We start from the raw sequence: 17620 nt of genomic DNA on the forward strand, positions 1-17620 counted from the left end.
CCTTCTCCGGGCGCTGGGGACAGGGCGGGGACATCTCCAGAGGGCCGGAGATGCAGCAGGAACCCCATGAAATGAGGGACGGACACCTCTGAGGTGACACTGACCCTTCTCCGGGCGCTGGGGATGGGACAGAGATCCGGGGTGAACCCCATGAAATGAGGGACGGACACCTCTGAGGTGACAGGGACACCACCAGAGGCTTCTCCGGGCGCTGGGGACAGGGCGGGGACATCTCCAGATGGGCGGAGATCGGGGGTGAACCCCGAGAAATGAGGGACGGACACCTCTGAGGTGACAGGGACACCACCAGAGGCTTCTCCGGGAACTGGGGACAGGATAGGGACATCTCCAGAGGGACGGAGATGCAGCAGGAACCCCATGAAATGAGGGACGGACACCTCTGAGGTGACACTGACCCTTCTCCGGGCGCTGGGGACAGGACAAGGACATCTCCAGAGGGACAAAAATCCTGGACGAACCCGCACGGGGTGACGGGGACCGGGAGCAGACAACTCCGAACAGCCACGGGAACGCTGGAGCCTCATCACGGCCACCACCTCCAGGCGCCAAAACCCCCCCCAAAAAAACCCAAACCCCTCCCGACCTCCCTAAAGGAGAAAAAAAAACCCCACTGGAGCCGGAAAAAAAAAAAATCCCAAAAAAGCGGAGCGGGCAAAGGCCAGCCCCGAGGCGCGGCGGGGGCAGGGAGGAGGTGCCCGGTTTTGGGGGGCTCGAGAGGGGGAGGCGGGCCTGGGGCAGAGGGGGGGGACACCCCGTTCACAACGCGAGGAGCGAGGGAGAATTCAAGGAGTCCGAGGACTGGTCGCTGCTGCTGCTCCGCTGGTGCGAGGCTCCACACGTGGCTCCCTCTGGGTGGGTGAACACAAACGCGGGGGTCGCGTTAGGGGGTCCCGCGGGGACCCCGGGCGGGAGGCAGCAGCCGGGGAAGGGACCCTGCGGGCCCTGGAACGGCGCCGGGGGCAGGAAAGCGACGGTCCCCGCCTTGCCCGGGCTGCTCACCTCGGCGGGGCCGGCACCCACGGCGCCGATGTCCTCGAAGGGGACCTTGCAGGCGGGCGCGTGGGCCACCAGCACGAATTCCAGGCGCTCCTTCTCCTTGCGCAGCTCCGCGATCTCGGACTCCAGCTCCGCCTTCTCCTCCTCCAGCTGGTCCGTCTCCTGCGGGGACACCTCTGTCACACACCCTGGCGCTGCCACCCCCCCGCTCCGGGGGCTCGGGGATGTCCCCAAGTGTCCCCGTGCGCACACGGTGTCCCCAAGGCTGAGCGCGGCGTTGTCGCCCTCTGGTGTCCCTGAGTGTCCGTCTGTCCGTGCTGCTGCTGTTGCAGCGCTCCTGGGTGTCCCCTCGGATGTCCCCAAACGTGGGGACATCCCGCAGGCTCCTCCAGAGTCCCCAAGTGTCCGTGTGTCCCCTGTGCTGTCCCCGTGTCAGGGGACATCCCTGAGTGTCCGCTATTCCCATGGAGGGCATCGTCCTCCTCCTCCTCCTCCTGCGGGTGTCCCCTGTGCTGTCCCCAAGCCTGGCGACACCTCTGGGTGTCCAGCTGTCCCCTCCCTTGTCCCCAGCTCTCAGGGGTGGCACTGTCCCTCTCTGTCACTACCGGCCGTCGCTCTGTCCCCTCTGGTGTCCCCAGCTCCTGGGGACACGCCGTCGATTCTCTGCGCTGCCACCACCCCTGTGAGGTCCCCAGGTCCTGGGGACATCGCCACCTCCCCCAGCGGCCCCGAGGGCAAACGAGCCCTGATTGTCGCCAGGGATGTCATTGTCCCTTACATGGTGCTGGGGACACCGCTGCGCCCAGCTCTGAGAGGAGCAGCGACTTCCTCCTCCTCCTCCTCCTCATCCTCCTCCTCATCCTCCTCCTCCTCATCATCCTCCTGCTCCTCCTCATCACGGCTGTCCCCACCTGATGTCCCCAACTCCCCGCCCGATGTTCCCAGCTCCGAGGACATCGCCACCACCGCCCCCTCGATGGGGACACCCGTGTGTCCCCAGCTCCCTCCGGGGACGCGTCCGCTCCACAGCGGAGCATCGCCCGCCCCTTGGGGACAAGGCCACCCCCGCGGTGTCCCCGTGTCCCCGCACTCACCGCCTGCAGCCGGTCCGTCAGCTCCCGGCGCCGGTTGCGACATTTGGCCGCCGCCAGTTTGTTCCTCTCCCGCCGCACGCGGCGCTTCTCCTCCTCCTCCGGCGTCAGCTGCCACACGGACGGGATTGTCACCCTCTGTCACCCTCTGTCACCCGCTGCCACCCGCTGCCACCCGCTGCCACCCGCTGCCACCCCCCGAGCTCCCGCTGCCGCCCGCTGCGTCCCCAAAACCCCGCTGTCTGTCCCCAAAACCCCTCTGTGTCCCCAAAACCCCTCTGTGTCCCCAAAACCCCTCTGTGTCCCCAAAACCCCGCTGTCTGTCCCCAAAACCCCTCTGTGTCTCCAAAACCCCTCTGTCTGTGTCCCCAAAACCCCTCTGCCTGTGTCCCCAAAACCCCTCTGTCTGTGTCCCCAAACCCCCTCTGCCTGTGTCTCCAAAACCCCTCTGCCTGTCCCCAAAACCCCTCTGCCTGTGTCCCCAAAACCCCCCTGTCTGTCCCCAGAACCCCTCTGTCTGTCCCCAAAACCCCTCTGCCTGTCCCCAAAACCCCCCTGTCTGTCCCCAAAACCCCTCTGTCTGTCCCCAGAACCCCTCTGTCTGTCCCCAAAACCCCTCTGTCTGTCCCCAAACCCCCTCCGTGTCCCCAAAACCCCCCTGTCTGTCCCCAAAACCCCTCTGCCTGTCCCCAAAACCCCTCTGTGTGTCCCCAAGACCCCTCTGCCTGTGTCCCCAAAACTCCTCTGTCTGTGTCCCCAAAACCCCTCTGTGTCCCCAAAACCCCTCTGTCTGTGTCCCCAAAACCCCTCTGTCTGTGTCCCCAAAACCCCTCTGTGTCCCCAAAACCCCTGTGTCTGTCCCCAAAACCCCTCTGTCTGTCCCCAAAACCCCTCTGTGTCCCCAAAACCCCTCTGTGTCCCCAAAACCCCTCTGCCTGTGTCCCCAAAACCCCTCTGTCTGTCCCCAAAACCCCTCTGTGTCCCCAAAACCCCTCTGCCTGTCCCCAAAACCCCCTGTGTCCCCAAAACTCCTCTGTCTGTCCCCAAAACTCCTCTGTCTGTCCCCAAAACCTCTCTCCTCGCTACAGGTGAGCGTGGTGGGGATGTCACCAAGTGTGGTGTCCCCAAGGTGCCACCACCCGGGCTGTCCCTCAGGCTCCTGTCACTCATGATGTCCCCAAGGTGCCACCACCTGGGTTGTCCCTTAAGTTCCTGCTGCTCATGATGTCCCCAAGGTGCCATCGGTGCCACCACCCGGGGTGTCCTTCAAGCTCCTGCCGCTCATGATGTCCCCACGGTGCCACCACCTGGAGTGTCCCTCAGGCTCCTGCCACTCATGATGTCCCCAAGGTGCCACCACTTGGGCTGTCCCTCAAGCACCTGCTGCTCATGATGTCCCCAAGGTGCCACCGGTGCCACCACCTGGGCTGTCCCTCAGGCTCCTGTCACTCATGGTGTCCCCAAGGTGCCACCACCCGGGCTGTCCCTCAGGCTCCTGTCACTTACGACACCCCCAAACTCCCCGAGCCCCCGTCACGTCCCCGAAGTGCCACCACCCCCGCTGTCCCCGAAGTGCCACCACCCCCGCTGTCCCCAAGGTCTCACCGTCTCCTCGCGGCTGCGCCGGGGGCGGGCGCGGGGGGCCCGGGCGGGGGTCGGGGCCGGGGGTCCCGCGAAGGCGCCCAGGCCGGGGGCGGAGTAGCTGGGCCCGGGGAGGTCGTAGGGGTCGAGGGGGGGCGGCTGAGCCATGGGAGCCCCCGGGGCCACCGAGGAGATGAGCGTGGGCTGCACCAGCCACTGCAGGTCCTGGCTGGTGGTGATGGCCGTCACCGTGGGCACGAAGGAGCCGGGCATGTCCCCCAGGGCGCTGCACTCCTGCGGGGGACACGGGTCAGAGCGGCCGGGGACAGCGGCGACACGGCCCGGGACCCGACACGGCCCGGGGACAGCGGGGACACGGCCCGGGGACAGCGGCGACACGGCCCGGGACCCACAACAGCCCGGGGACAGCGGCGACACGGCCCGGGACCCACAACAGCCCGGGGACAGCGGAGACACCGCCCGGGGACAGCGGGGACACCGCCCGGGGACAGCGGCGACACGGCCCGGGGACAGCGGGGACACGGCCCGGGGACAGCAGGGACACGGCCCGGGGACAGCGGCGACACGGCCCGGGACCCACAACAGCCCGGGGACAGCGGCGACACGGCCTGGGACCCGACACCGCCCGAGGACAGCGGGGACACGGCCCGGGGACAGCGGCGACACCGCCCGGGGACAGCGGTGACGCCGCACGGGGACAGCGGTGACACCGCCCGGGACCCCCAGCCGCCCGCGATGTGGCGAGTGGAAAGGGCTGGGTGGGCTCGCGGGTGGCACCGGGGTGGCACTGTCACCCCCCGGTGGTGGCCGTCGCTGCCGTCCCTGCGGGGTGCCTTGGTTTGGGGACAGCGCTGTCCCCAGCTGGTGGCACTGGGGTGAGGGTGTGACTGTGATGTCCCCGGCTCATCATCATCACCGCCATCATCATCATCATCATCATCATCATCATCATCATCACCGTGCACGGGCTGCCGAGCAACCACGAGCGGCACCCTCGTGTCCCTGTCACCCGCCAGTGACACCCTCGTGTCCGTGTCACCCGCCAGTGTCCCCCGCCAGTGACACCCGCCAGTGACACCCGCCAGTGACACCCTCGTGTCCGTGTCACCCGCCAGTGTCACCCGCCAGTGTCACCCGCCAGTGACATCCGCCAGTGTCCCCCGCCAGTGACACCCGCCAGTGACACCCTCGTGTCCGTGTCACCCACCAGTGTCACCCGCCAGTGTCACCCTGGCGTCCCTGTCACCCCAACCCGAGGGTCCCTGCCCCCGTGCCGGAGCTCCAAGCGCGTGCAGGGACCCCCAAACCCATCTCGGGCGGATTTGGGGGGGGGTGAGGGGTGGTCGCACCCCCCCCCCACCCCAAAAAGCCTCCGGTCACCCCCGCCCCCCCAAATCTCTGCCATTGGGGGGGACATCGCGGGTCCCCAGGGGACACCGCCACCCTCTGGGGACACCGCCACCCTCTGGGGACACCGCCACCCTCTGGGGACCCCCGCCCCGAGACCCCCATTCCGGGAGTCGCCACCGCGATCGTAGCGGGGGGCGTGGCCTAAGCGCTAGGGGGCGTGGCCACGCAGCGAGGGGGCGTGGCCTCCCCGCCGCTCTCCCAGCGCATGTGGGCGTGGCCTCGCCGGCCGAGGGGGCGTGTCCCTCCTCCTCCTCCCGTCTCCCTTAGCAACGGCGCGCGGGGAAGGGCGGGCGGGGGGGTGGGAACACCCCAAAAATAACCCGCGCGCTTTGCGTGCGTGCCGCGTCACCGGCGGCGGCGTCACTGCGCGCGCTTACGCACGGCCCCGCCCCCCGGCGTCCGCCCCCCCCCCACACCCCCCGCCACCCCCCGCGCGCGCCCCCGCCGCTCCCGGCGCTCACCTGCGCGGCCCCGGCGGCCGCGGGGCTCCCGAAGGAGTCGAGCGGCGACAGGTACTGGGACTCGGCCGAGGGCGAGGAGCTGCAGCGGGACCCCGAGTCGTAGTCCCCGGGGAAGCCCTGGAACATGGCCCCGGGGGCGCGGGGGCCGCCCCGCCGCGACAAGGCTGCGGGTCACGCCGCTACCGGCATCACGGGCACGGCGGGTTGAGGGCTCGGGGAAGCGGGGGGAGGCCCGGAGGGGCTCGCTGCGGGGTCTGTGGCGATCCCCGGTTCGGTGCGGTGAGCCCCGGCTTGTCCGGTCAAGCTCCGGCTGGCCGGTCCGAGCTCCTGTCCGCTGCTAGAGCCGGCGGCGCGTCCGTGCCGGGCTCCGGCGTGCCGGTGCAACGTCCCGGTGAGCCGCTATGAGCTCCGGTATATCCGTGCCGGGCTCCGGTGCGCCTCCGCGAGCCTCGGTTTGCCGGTACCAAGCGCCGCCGTGCCCGTCCCAGACTCCGGTTGTGCTCTATAAGCTCCGGTACATCCGTCCCAGGCTCCGGTCCGCCGCTCCAAAGCCCCGCTGTGTCCCTTACACGCGCCGGTCCATCCGTCCCAGGCTCCGGTTGCTCCGTAAAAAGTCCCGACGCGCCCGTCCCGGGTTCCAAAGTTGTCCGGTACAAAGCCCCCCGGTGCGCCCGTGCCTGGCTCCGATTCGCCGCTACAAGCCCCGGTACATCCGTCCCAAGATCCCCGACACAAAGTTCCGCTCGGCCGCCGCAAGCTCCGGTAAATCCCTTGCCAGGCTCCGGCACGTCCGCTCCGAGCCCCGGTGACGCTCCCGCCGCTCCCCCGGTCTCCGGTTTTATGAATGAACTGCTCACGGCAGCCCCGCCGCTTTATACGGCGGGACCCCGCCCCCCTTCGCTGACGTCACGGCAGCCGCCGCCGCTGCTCCGGGACCCCCGGGACCCCCCCGAGACTCCCCGGACCCCGCAGCCGCCGTGGCCTCGGTCGCCGCCGCCGTTTGAGGCTCCGGGAGCCGCCGCCGCCGTTAAGAGGCCCCTGGGCGGGCCGGGAGCGGGGGGGATCCCTGTCCCCGCCCCCCGGAGTTCCTGTGACGCAATTAGCCATATATGGGCTTGTCTGGAGTGTTTGTTTGGTATCCTAGCAATGACGTCACAGGGATTCCCTCCGCCGCCGCCGCCGCCGCCGCCGCCGCCGCCCGGGCGCGTATTAATAGAAACGGGACCGACCGCGGTTCTAGAAACGGCCTGAACCGTCCGGGCCGCGGCTCCGGGACCCGGGAACTCCCCCGGGAGCCCCCCCGAGACCCCCCCCCACCACCACGGGACCCCCCCCGGGAACCAGCCCGGGGCACCCCCGCCCCCTCCGGTGCATCTCCCGGGCTCTCCCCGGTGACCTCACGGGATCCCGACCGGGAGCGCTCCCCGGATCCCCCATCGGGAGCCCCGGGATCCCCTGCTGTCCTCGAGGACCCCCGGGACCTCCGGTAACCCCTCAGGGCATCTCCCGGGAGCCCCGGGACCCTCGGGAGACCCCCGTTATCCCTCCCGATACGTCCGTGAGCCTTCGGGAGCTCTCCCGGGACCCTCGGGACATCCCGGTGACCTTTCGGGACCCCCCCAGCACCGTCCGGGGTCCCGTCCGGGGGTGCCCGGTACCGGAGCGATGGGAACTTCTCCCCGGAGGATTCCCGGGACCGGGGCAAAGCGACCCCCACTTCCCCCCGCACCGGTGTCACCGGGACCGGGCTGAGGAGCTCGGCGGGGTCCCGGTGGTGGGTGGTGACACACCGGGGGTGGGGACGGTCCCGGTACCGGAGTGCGGGGACCCCGCACTCCCTGGGGGGCCCGGGACGGGGCTCCGGAGGGTCCCGGTCCCTTTCCAGCACCGGGACTGACACCGGAAGCTGATGTCACCGGCGGGAACCGGCGCTGAGTCACGGCGGGAGCACGGGGACCGGAGGGGGGGGCGGTTCCCACGCCCTTGGGGTCATTCATTCATTCATTCATTCATGCAGGCCCCGCCCCCTCCGGTGTCCCCGTCCGGTGTCCCCGTCCGGTGTCCCCGTCCGGTGTCCCCGCTGGCAGCGGGCACGGCACGGCTCGGGAGTCCCGGCCGGGCTGTCCCAGGGTCCCGGTGTGCCGGTCCCGGTGTTCTGTTCGGGCTCCCTACGGTGCTCCTGAGTCCCGGTCCCGGTGTCCCGGTCCCGGTCCCGGTGTTCTGTTCGGGCTCCCTACGGTGCCCCTGAGTCCCGGTCCCGGTGTCCTGGTACCGGTGTCCCAGCCAGGCTCTCAGGGGGTCCCGGGTGTCCCAGCCAGGCTCTCAGGGGGTCCCGGGGTCCCGGCCGGGCTCTCGGACTGTTCCAAGCCCCATTCCCGGTGTCACGGGAATCCCAAACGGGCTCTCGGGGGTTCCCAGCCCCGTTCCCGGGGTCCCTGGGGTCCCAGCCTCGTTCCCGGGGTCCTTGGGGTCCTAGCCCCGTTCCCGGGGGTCTCCGCCGGGCTCTCGGACTGTTCCAAGCCCCGTTCCCGGGGTCCCGGGGGTCCCGGCCGGGCTCTCGGAGGGTTCCCAGCCCCATTACCGGGGTCCTGGAGGTCCCAGCCCCGTTCCCGGTGTCACGGGAGTCCCAGCCGGGCTCTCGGGGGGTTCCCAGCCCCGTTCCCGGGGTCCCGGCCGGGCTGTCGGGGGGTTCCCAGCCCCATTACCGGGGTCTCGGGGGTCCCGGCCGGGGTCTCGGGGGTTTCCCAGCCCCGTTCCCGGGGTCTCGGGGGTCCCGGCCGGGCTCTCGGGGGTTCCCAGCCCCGTTCCCGGGGTCCCGGGGGTCCCGGCCGGGCTCTCGGGAGTTCCCCGCCCCTCTCGCCGTGGCCCCGTCCCGTCCCGGTAAACACTGCGCGGGTCGCCCCGGTTACGGCGTTCCCCGGCGCTGACGTCACCACGTCCGGCGTCCCGTGTTTACGTCGCGCGGCAACGGCCGTGACCATGGCAACAGGGGCGGGGCAGGGGCGAGGCATCGCCAATGAGGGCTGGGAGGGGCGGGGCCAAAACTGAGGGGGCGGGGCTTGCGCCTCCGGGTTCCCGCGCATTTCGCGGAGCGGGGGGACACGGGGGGGACATTGGGGGACACGAGGGACATTGGGGGGACACGGGGGGACACGGGGGACATTGGGGGACACGAGGGACATTGGGGGGACACGGGGGACATTGGGGGACACGAGGGGACATTGGGGGACACGGGGGAACACACGGGGGGACACAGGGGGACATTGGGGGACACAGAAGGACACAGTGGGACACTGAAGGATACGGTGGGACATTGGGGGACACGGGACACACCGAGGGGACATTGGGGGCACACGGGGGGACATTGGGGGACACTGGGGGGACACAGGGGGCACACCGAGGGGACATTGGGGGATAAAGGTGTGACATCGGAGGACATTGGGGGACACGGGGGGGATAGTGGGGGACATTGTGGGACACGGGGGGACAGTGGGGGGACATTGGGGGACACCAGGGGACACTGGGGGACACAGAAAGACAAGGGGACACGGCGAATCACAGTGACAGAGGGACACGGAGGAACACTGAAGGACACAGTGGGACACTGGGGGACATTTGGGGACACTGGGGGACATTTGGGGACACTGGGGGACATCTGGGGACACGGGGGGACATTTGGGGACACTGGGGGACATTTGGGGACACGGGGGGGACATTTGGGGACACGGGGGGGACATTTGGGGACACTGGGGGACATTTGGGGACACGGGGGGGACATCTGGGGACACGGGGGGGACATTTGGGGACACTGGGGGACATTTGGGGACACGGGGGGGACATGGCGAATCACAGACACGCGTCAGGGGGTCCTCGCGGCCCCCCAGGACACCCTGTCCCCCCTGATGTCCCCCCCGCTGTCCCCTCGCCACCACACCTGGCTGTCACAAGAGTTTTTATTAAAGTGTGACCCCCCCGTGCGGGGGACAAGGACACGGGGGGGGGCGACACGCGCCCCCCGAGTGGGGTCCCCAAGGTGTCACCTCGGAGCGGGGGACAGGCGGGGACAGAGGTGTCACTGCGGCTTCACTTTGGCACTTGGGAGCTTGGCCAGGACCCTGCGGGCACAGGGGGGTCGGGGGGGGCCGGGGACACCCCCCGGGACCCCCCGGGGGGAGGGGACAGAGGGGAGGGGGACACGGGGACACTCACCTGGCTCGCAGGTGGCTCAGGTGGCTCCGCACCAGACTCATGTACTGGTCGATCTGGGCCTGGGGACAGGGAGGACACGGGGACAGTTGGGGACATGGGGGGAACTGGGGACAGGGAGGTTGGGGGGTGACAACTGGGGACAAAGCGGGAGGGGACAGGGGACACACACAGCCTGGCCACCCCCGCAGTGTCCCCGCTGTCCCCGTACCTGGTGGCGCCGGTAGAGCACGGGGAAGGTGAATGCGCAGACGACACCTGGCCAGGGAGCGCTGTGTCACCTCGGGTCACCACCCTGTCACCCTCCTGTCCCCAGACTGTGTCCCTGTCCCACTTCCCTTGTCCCCTATCCCCTGTCCCCGTGTCCCCTCCATGTCCCCCCATGTCCCCCCGTGTCCCCTCCATGTCCCCACCGTGTCCCCCCCGTGTCCCCTCCATGTCCCCGTGTCCCCTCCATGTCCCCGTGTCCCTGTATCCCCCCATGTCCTCCCCATGTCCCCACCGTGTCCCCGTGTCCCCTCCATGTCCCCGTGTCCCCCCCGTGTCCCCTCCATGTCCCCGTGTCCCTGCCGCGTCCCCCCATGTCCCCATGCCCCCAATGTCCTCCCATGCCCCCACCATGTCCCCGTGTCCCCCCATATCCCCCAATGTCCCCCCATATCCCCATATCCCCATGTCCCCCATGTCCCCCCGTGTCCCCATGTCCCCCCGTGTCCCCATGTCCCCCCATGTCCCAGTGTCCCCATGTCCCCCCGTGTCCCCAATGTCCCCAGTGTCCCCGCTCCGTACCCGCTCCCAGCAGGGTCAGCCCGTTGCACACGGCCCCCACGTAGGTCAGCAGGTAGAACAGGAAGGCGAACTGCGGCCACCGCGGTGCCACCGCCACTGTCACTGTCACTGTCACCGGCACCCGCCCCAGGGCCCCCGCGTGCCACCCACAGCCTCGGGGCCCCCCGTGTCCCCTGTGCCCCCCATGTCCCCCTGTGCCCTCCGTGTCCCCCTGTGCCCCTGTGTCCCCAACACACCCTGTGCCCCCCTGTGTTCCCCTGTGCCCTCCGTGTCCCCCTGTGCCCCCCGTGTCCCCCTGTGCCCCCGTGTCCCCTGTGCCCCCCTGTGTCCCCAACACCCCCTGTGCCCTCCATGTCCCCCTGTGCCCCCGTGTCCCCCTGTGCCCTCCGTGTCCCCTGTGCCCTCCGTGTCCCCTGTGCCCCCGTGTCCCCTGTGCCCCCGTGTCCCCTGTGCCCCCCTGTGTCCCCAACACCCCCTGTGCCCTCCGTGTCCCCCTGTGCCCCCGTGTCCCCCTGTGCCCCCGTGTCCCCTGTGCCCCCGTGTCCCCTGTGCCCCCGTGTCCCCCTGTGCCCTCCGTGTCCCCTGTGCCCCCGTGTCCCCTGTGCCCTCCGTGTCCCCCTGTGCCCTCCGTGTCCCCCTGTGCCCCCATGTCCCCTGTGCCCTCCGTGTCCCCCTGTGCCCTCCGTGTCCCCTGTGTCCCCGTGTCCCCTGTGCCCCTGTGTCCCCTGTGCCCTCCGTGTCCCCCTGTGCCCCTGTGTCCCCTGTGCCCCCCTGTGTCCCCAACACCCCCTGTGCCCTCCGTGTCCCCCTGTCCCCCTGTGCCCCTGTGTCCCCTGTGCCCTCCGTGTCCCCCTGTGCCCTCCGTGTCCCCCTGTGCCCCCGTGTCCCCTGTGCCCTCCGTGTCCCCTGTGCCCCCCATGTCCCCAACACCCTGTGTGTCCCCAGGATCCCCAATGCCACTGTGTCCCCAGTGTCCCCGATACCCCTGTGTCCCCAACACCCTCTGTGTGTCCCCAGAGTCTCCAGTGTCCCCATGTCCCCTGTGCCCCCCAGGTCCCCAATGCTCTCCACGTGTCCCCAGGGTGTCCCCAATGTCCCCCTGTGCCCCCTATGTCTCCAATGCTCTCAATGGCCCCCTTGTGTCCCCAATGTCCCCATGTCCCTGTGTCCCCCCCGTGTCCCCGATCCTCCCCGTGTCCCCCTGTGCCCCCTGTGTCCCCCAGGTCCCTGTGTCCCCCATGTCCCCCGTGCCCCACCGTGTCCCTATGCCCCCCTGTGTCCCCAATCCTCCCTGTGTCCCCCATGTCCCCACGCCCCCCCCATGTCCCCCGTGTCCCCCATGTCCCCATGCCCCCCCTGTGTCCCTGTGCCCCCCCGTGTCCCCACACCCCCCCCCGTGTCCCCGGTGTCACCTTGAGGGACTCGGGGACGCTGTGGACGAGGAAGAGGCGGGTGAGGGTGCGGGTGGCTGTCACCACGTGTCGCGCCAGGTACCGCGCCCAGCGCTGCTGCTGCTCCGGGCTCAGCACCCCCGGCACCTCCGGCCTGGGGACACACGGGGACAGGGACAGGGGACAGGGACAGCGTCAGGGGGACAGGGACAGCATCAGGGGACAGCACGGGGATGGGGACAGGGACAGCGTCAGGGGACAGGGACAGGGGACAGGGACAGCGTCAGGGGGACAGGGACAGCATCAGGGGACAGGGACAGGGACAGCGTCAGGGGGACAGGGACAGCATCAGGGGACAGGGACAGGGACAGCGTCAGGGGGACAGGGACAGCATCAGGGGACAGGGACAGGGGACAGGGACAGCGTCAGGGGGACACCATGGGGACAGGGACAGGGGACAGGGACAGGGGACAGGGACAGTATCAGGGGACAGGGACAGGGGACAGGGACAGCGTCAGGGGGACACCACGGGGACAGGGACAGGGGGACAGGGACAGCGTCAGGGGGACAGGGACAGTGCCATGGGGACAGCATGGGGACAGGGACAGGGGGACAGGCATGGGGACAGGGACAGCGTCAGGGGACAGGGACAGGGGGACAGGGACAGCATCGGGGGACAGGCATGGGGACAGGCATGGGGACAGGGATAGGGACAGAGTAGGGAGAAGCAGGACAGGGACAAAGCGACATGGAACAAGGGACACGGCAACAGCCCCAGGATGGTGACAAAGCCACCAGCGCCACCCAGACGTCCCCGGGGGTGGCAGGGAGGGGACAGCGGGCGCGTCCCCGGTGTCACTCACCGCACGGGGGGCTCCGGGGGGGGTGGGCTCAGCGCCCTCAGGGCCAGCTGGCGCAGGCGCAGGGGGACGGTGACAGCCAGCACCGCCAGCGCCCCGTAGGCGCCCACCGAGACGGCGCTGAAGCGCGACAGGCACCCCAGTGCCACCAGTGCCACCAGTAAGGCCAGCGCCGAGCGCTGGGGCGCCCGCCAGTACAGCAGCTCCCACACTGAGGGACACGGGGGACACGCGGGTGTCACTGCTGTCCCCTCCAGGGCTCCTCCCAGTGTTCCCAGTGCTCCCAGTCCCAGCCCAGTGCTCCTCCAGAGTCCCTCCCAGTGCCCGCCCAGTGGCTCCCAGTTTCTCCCAGTCCCCCCGCAGTGCCTCCCAGTCCCAACCCAGTGCTCCCAGTCCCAACCCAGTGCTCCTCCAGAGTCCCTCCTGTCCCTCCCCGTGCCCCCCCAGTGGTCCCCAGTTACTCCCAGTCCCTCCCAGTGCCCGCCCAGTGGCTCCCAGTTTCTCCCAGTTCCCCCGCAGTGCCTCCCAGGGCTCCCAGTCCCAACCCAGTGCTCCTCCAGAGTCCCTCCTGTCCCTCCCAGCGCCCTCCCAGTGGTTCCCAGTTTCTCGCAGTCCCTCCCAGCGCCCACCCAGTGGTTCCCAGCGCCCACCCAGTGGTTCCCAGTTTCTCTCAGTCCCTCCCAGTGCCCCCCCAGTGATTCCCAGTCCCTCCCAGTGCCCCCCCAGTTTCTCCCAGTGCCTCCCAGTACCCACCCCGGAGTCCCCCGGTGCTCCCGGTGCCCTTCCCGGTGCCTCCCAGTGCCCCCCCAGTGGTTCCCAGCGCCTCCCCAGTGATTCCCAGTTTCTCCCAGTGATTCCCAGTTTGTCCCAGTGCCTCCCAGTTCCCACCCCGGAGTCCCCCGGTGCTCCCGGTGCCCTTCCCGGTGCCTCCCAGTGCCCCCCCAGTGATTCCCAGTTTCTCCCAGTGCCCCCCCAGTTTCCACCCCGGAGTCCCCCGGTGCTCCCGGTGCCCTTCCCGGTGCCTCCCAGTGCCCCCCCAGTGATTCCCAGTTTCTCCCAATGCCCCCCCAGTTTCTCCCAGTGCCTCCCAATTCCCCCTCTGGAGTCCCCCGGTGCTCCCGGTGCCCTTCCCGGTGCCTCCCGGTGCTGCACCTGCCCCCTCCATGGCTCCGCGGCTGTTGCCGGGTTTTTTGGGGGGGGTCACTCCCTATTTTTACCCGCCAATGGCGGCGGGGGCCGCGGGACCCTCCCCGAAATTGGACCCCGGGGGCCGCCCCCACCCCGTTCGGTCCCGCCCCCTCGCGCCGATTGGTCGCTCACCCTGTCCGTCAGCGCCCACCGCGCTCGTTGATTGGTCCGGAGGCGGCGGGGGCGGGGCCGAGGCTGGAGGGGGCTCCGGGAGGGGCGGGCGCGTGGCGCCCCCTGGCGGAGGGGAGGGGAGGGGCGCGGGGGCTGCTGGGAGAAAAAATGGGGGGGAGGAGTCAGAGGGGTCCAGATGGACCCCCCCAGGGACCCCCAAATCCACCCAGGGACCCCCAAACCCACCCGGGGACCCCAAAATCTCCTCCGGGGACCCCCAAATCCACCCAGAGACTCCCAAATCCCCCCCAGGGACCCCCAAATCCACCCAGGGACCCCCAAACCCACCCGGGGACCCCCAAACCCACCCGGGGACCCTAAATCACCCCCAGGGACCCACAAACCCACCCCAGGGACCCCCAAACCCACCCGGGGACCCCAAATCACCCCCAGGGACCCCCAAACCCACCCCAGGGACCCCCAAATCCACCCCGGGGACCCCCAAATCCCCCCCAGGGATGTCCCCGGACCCTTCCTGTCCCCGACCCCCCCGTGGGGGCTCCCCCCGATGATGCCCAGACCCCCCCCCCCACCATGGACCCCCCATCCCCTCCCCCATCCTCACCCGGGCTCCTGGGGGGCTCCTCCACCTCGGGCTCCCCCAAATCCGCCAGGGCCCCCCCCGCCTCCAGCCTCGCCTCGGGGGGGGCCGGGGGCTCCCCGGGACGTTTTGGGGGGGCCCTGGCGGCCGCTCGGGGGTCCGGCCCCCGGGGGGACCCCCCCGAGCTCAGGCGGGGGGCGCGGCCCCGGCGGGGCTCGCGGCGGCCGCGGGGTCCCGGTTCGGTTTGGGGGGGGCCGCCCCCGGCCCGGAAGGCGATGTAGGAGAAGGTGAGTTCCCGGGGGGGGGGTCCCCGGGGACCCCCCCACGCCGCCGCCCGCTCCTCGTCTTCATCCTCATCCTCCTCCTCCTCCTCGGGGGGCTCCGGCGCCGGCAGCTCGGGGAAATCCGAGTCCTCGTTGGCACCTGCGGGGGGTTCGGGGGGTTCGGGGTTCAGTGGGGGGGGTCGGGGTTTGGGGGGGTTCGGGGGGTTTGGGGTTCAGTGGGGGGGTCGGGGTTTGGGGTTCACTGGGGGGGTTTGGGGTTCACTGGGGGGGTGTTTGGGGTTCACTGGGGGGGTTCGGGGAGGGTTTGGGGTTCGGGGGTGTTTGGGGTTCACTGGGGGGGTTTGGGGTTCGGGGGGTGTTTGGGGTTCATTGGGGGTGTTTGGGGGGGTTTGGGGTTCGGGGAGGGTTTGGGGTTCGGGGGTGTTTGGGGTTCACTGGGGGGGGGTTTGGGGTTCGGGGGGGTTTGCGGTTCGGGGAGGGTTTGCGGTTCACTGGGGGGGTTTGGGGTTCGAGGAGGGTTTGGGGTTCATTGGGGGTGTTTGGGGTTCGGGGAGGGTTTGGGGTTCATTGGGGGTGTTTGGGGTTCACTGGGGGGTGGTTTGGGGTTCACTGGGGGGGGGTTTGGGGTTCGGGGAGAGTTTGGGGTTCACTGGGGGGGTCGGGACAGCCCCCGGCCCGGGAGGGGTCCCCGCTCACCCTCGGTGGAGTCCGGTGTGGTGGAGGCCGTGGACGGAGCCTCTTCTGGGGGGGGGGGGGGGCGGCACGGGGGGACCCCCAAACTTGGTCCGCACTTCCCGGGACCCCCCGAGCGCGCCCCGTGTCCCGGTCCCGGTCAGTTCCGGACCCTCCATCCCGGTTCGTGCATCCCCGGGACCTCCCGGTCCCCCCATCCCCGGCGTCACATCCCCGGTGTTCCCGGTGCCTTCAAGTCCCGGTCCCCGCGTCCCCGGCGCCTCCCGGTACCGTCGCCCCCGGTACCTCCCTGCATCCCATCCCCGGCCGTGCCCGGTTTCTCCATCCCGGTTCCCGCAGCCCCGGACCCTCCCGGTGCCCGGTCCCGCTATCCCCGGTAACTCCCGGACCCCTCATCCCGGCCACTCCCAGTCCTCCCGTGCCCGGTTCCTCCCGGTTCCCGCAGCCCCGGACCCTCCCGGTGCTGCCCCGATCCCCGGGCACTCCCGATCCCCCCATCCCCGGTTCCCGGTGCCGGATCCATCCCCGGTTCCCGGTGCCTCCATCCGCGGCCACTCCCAGTCCTCCCGTGCCCGGCTCCTCCCGGTTCCCGCAGCCCCGGTCCGCTCGGTCCGCCCCGGTGCCCCCATCCCCGGTTGTCCCTGGCCCCTCCCTGTTCTCTGCTGCCGGTACCGATTCCCGGTACCGATTCCCGGTACCGATCCCCGGTACCTCCCGCATCCCGCAGCCCCTCCCGCACCCTCCATCCCCAGCCCCACCCCGCGCCCCGTTCCCGGTGCCCGGTGCCCGGTACTCCATCCCCAGCCCCTCCCGGTGCCGCCGCCCCTTCCCCGCTCCCCGGTGCCGGTTCCCGGTGCCGGTTCCCGGTCCGTACTGCAGTGGGCGAAGCCCAGGACCTGCCCCATGGCGGCGGCCCCCGCATGGGGCTCCCGGTCGCGCTCGGCCCCGCCGCCCCCGGGCCGGCCCCGCCGCGCATCACCGCAGCGCCATGGCGGGGCCCGAGGCCACGGACAAAGGGCGGCGGCGGCAGCGGCGGCGGCGGCGGAGAGGGGCGGGGCGGGGGGCGGGACCGCACCGGAGAGCCGGGAATGGGGAACCGGCACCGGAGAGCCGGCAATGGGGAACCGGCACCGGGACCCGACACGGGCACCGGGAACCGGCACCGGAGAGCCGGCAATGGGGAACCGGCACCGGGATCCGACACGGTCACCGGGAACCGGCACCGGAGAGCCGGGAACCGACACCGGGACCTGATACGGGCACCGGGAACCAAGAACCGCGAACCGGCACCGGAGAGCCGGGAACCGACACCGGGACCTGATACGGGCACCGGGAACCAAGAACCGCGAACCGGCACCGGAGAGCCGGGAACCGGCACCGGAGAGCCGGGAATGGGGAACCGGCACCGGGACCCGACACGGGCACTCGGAACCGCGAACCGCGCACCGGGAAGCGACACTGGGAACCGGGCACCGGGCACCGGGAACAGACATCGGGCACCAGGAACCGAGAATGGGGATCTGGAATCGGCACCGGAACCCGGGCACCGACTCCGGGGCTCCCCGGTTCCCCTCGGAGTCGCCGGGACCTCCCAGTGCCCCCCCCCAGTGTCCCCCCAGTTCCTCCCAGTGCCCCCCAGTGTACCCCCAGTGCCCCCCAGTGCCCCCCAGTGTACCCCCAGTGCCCCCCAGTGTCCCCCCAGTCCCTCCCAGTGTCCCCCCCAGTGTCCCCCAGTGTCCCCCCAGTCCCTCCCAGTGCCCCCCCCAGTGTCCCCCAGTGTCCCCCCAGTTCCCCCCCCAGTGTCCCCCCAGTCCCTCCCAGTGCCCCCCCAGTCCCTCCCAGTGCCCCCCCAGTGTCCCCCAGTGTCCCCCCAGTCCCTCCCAGTGCCCCCCCAGTGTCCCCCCAGTCCCTCCCAG

General features: G+C 70.5%; 2 protein-coding genes across 4 annotated transcripts; both read right to left on the minus strand.

Moving 5' to 3' along the window:
* FOSB (FosB proto-oncogene, AP-1 transcription factor subunit) lies at nt 1-6427 on the minus strand. Of its 2 annotated transcripts, XM_086872097.1 has the most exons (5): nt 5582-6427; nt 3714-3983; nt 2112-2219; nt 1021-1179; nt 1-869 (listed from the first exon to the last, which is right to left on the minus strand). In XM_086872097.1, exons 1-5 carry the CDS (start codon nt 5705-5707, stop codon nt 804-806), a joined length of 729 nt encoding a protein of 242 aa, XP_086728223.1. In that variant the 5' UTR covers nt 5708-6427; the 3' UTR covers nt 1-803. The 2 variants fall into 2 exon arrangements, with proteins under 2 accessions (XP_086728223.1, XP_086728221.1); XM_086872095.1 differs by having other exon boundaries at nt 686-1179; nt 5582-5707.
* A 3093-nt stretch (nt 6428-9520) lies between these two features.
* Nucleotides 9521-16743, minus strand: LOC147647426 (reticulon-2-like). Of its 2 annotated transcripts, XM_086872098.1 has the most exons (10): nt 16579-16730; nt 15708-15752; nt 14752-15150; nt 14148-14282; nt 12831-13038; nt 11989-12121; nt 10577-10646; nt 9999-10045; nt 9791-9849; nt 9521-9696 (listed from the first exon to the last, which is right to left on the minus strand). In XM_086872098.1, the coding sequence occupies exons 1-10, from the start codon at nt 16607-16609 to the stop codon at nt 9654-9656; spliced, it is 1170 nt and encodes a 389-aa protein (XP_086728224.1). In that variant the 5' UTR covers nt 16610-16730; the 3' UTR covers nt 9521-9653. The 2 variants fall into 2 exon arrangements, with proteins under 2 accessions (XP_086728224.1, XP_086728225.1); XM_086872099.1 differs by lacking the exon at nt 10577-10646 and having other exon boundaries at nt 16579-16743.
* Between the last annotated feature and the right edge of the window lie 877 nt (nt 16744-17620).

This window comes from Cyanistes caeruleus, chromosome 38 (genome assembly GCF_971803275.1).
Source record: "Cyanistes caeruleus chromosome 38, bCyaCae1.hap1.1, whole genome shotgun sequence".
NCBI lineage: Eukaryota > Metazoa > Chordata > Aves > Passeriformes > Paridae > Cyanistes > Cyanistes caeruleus.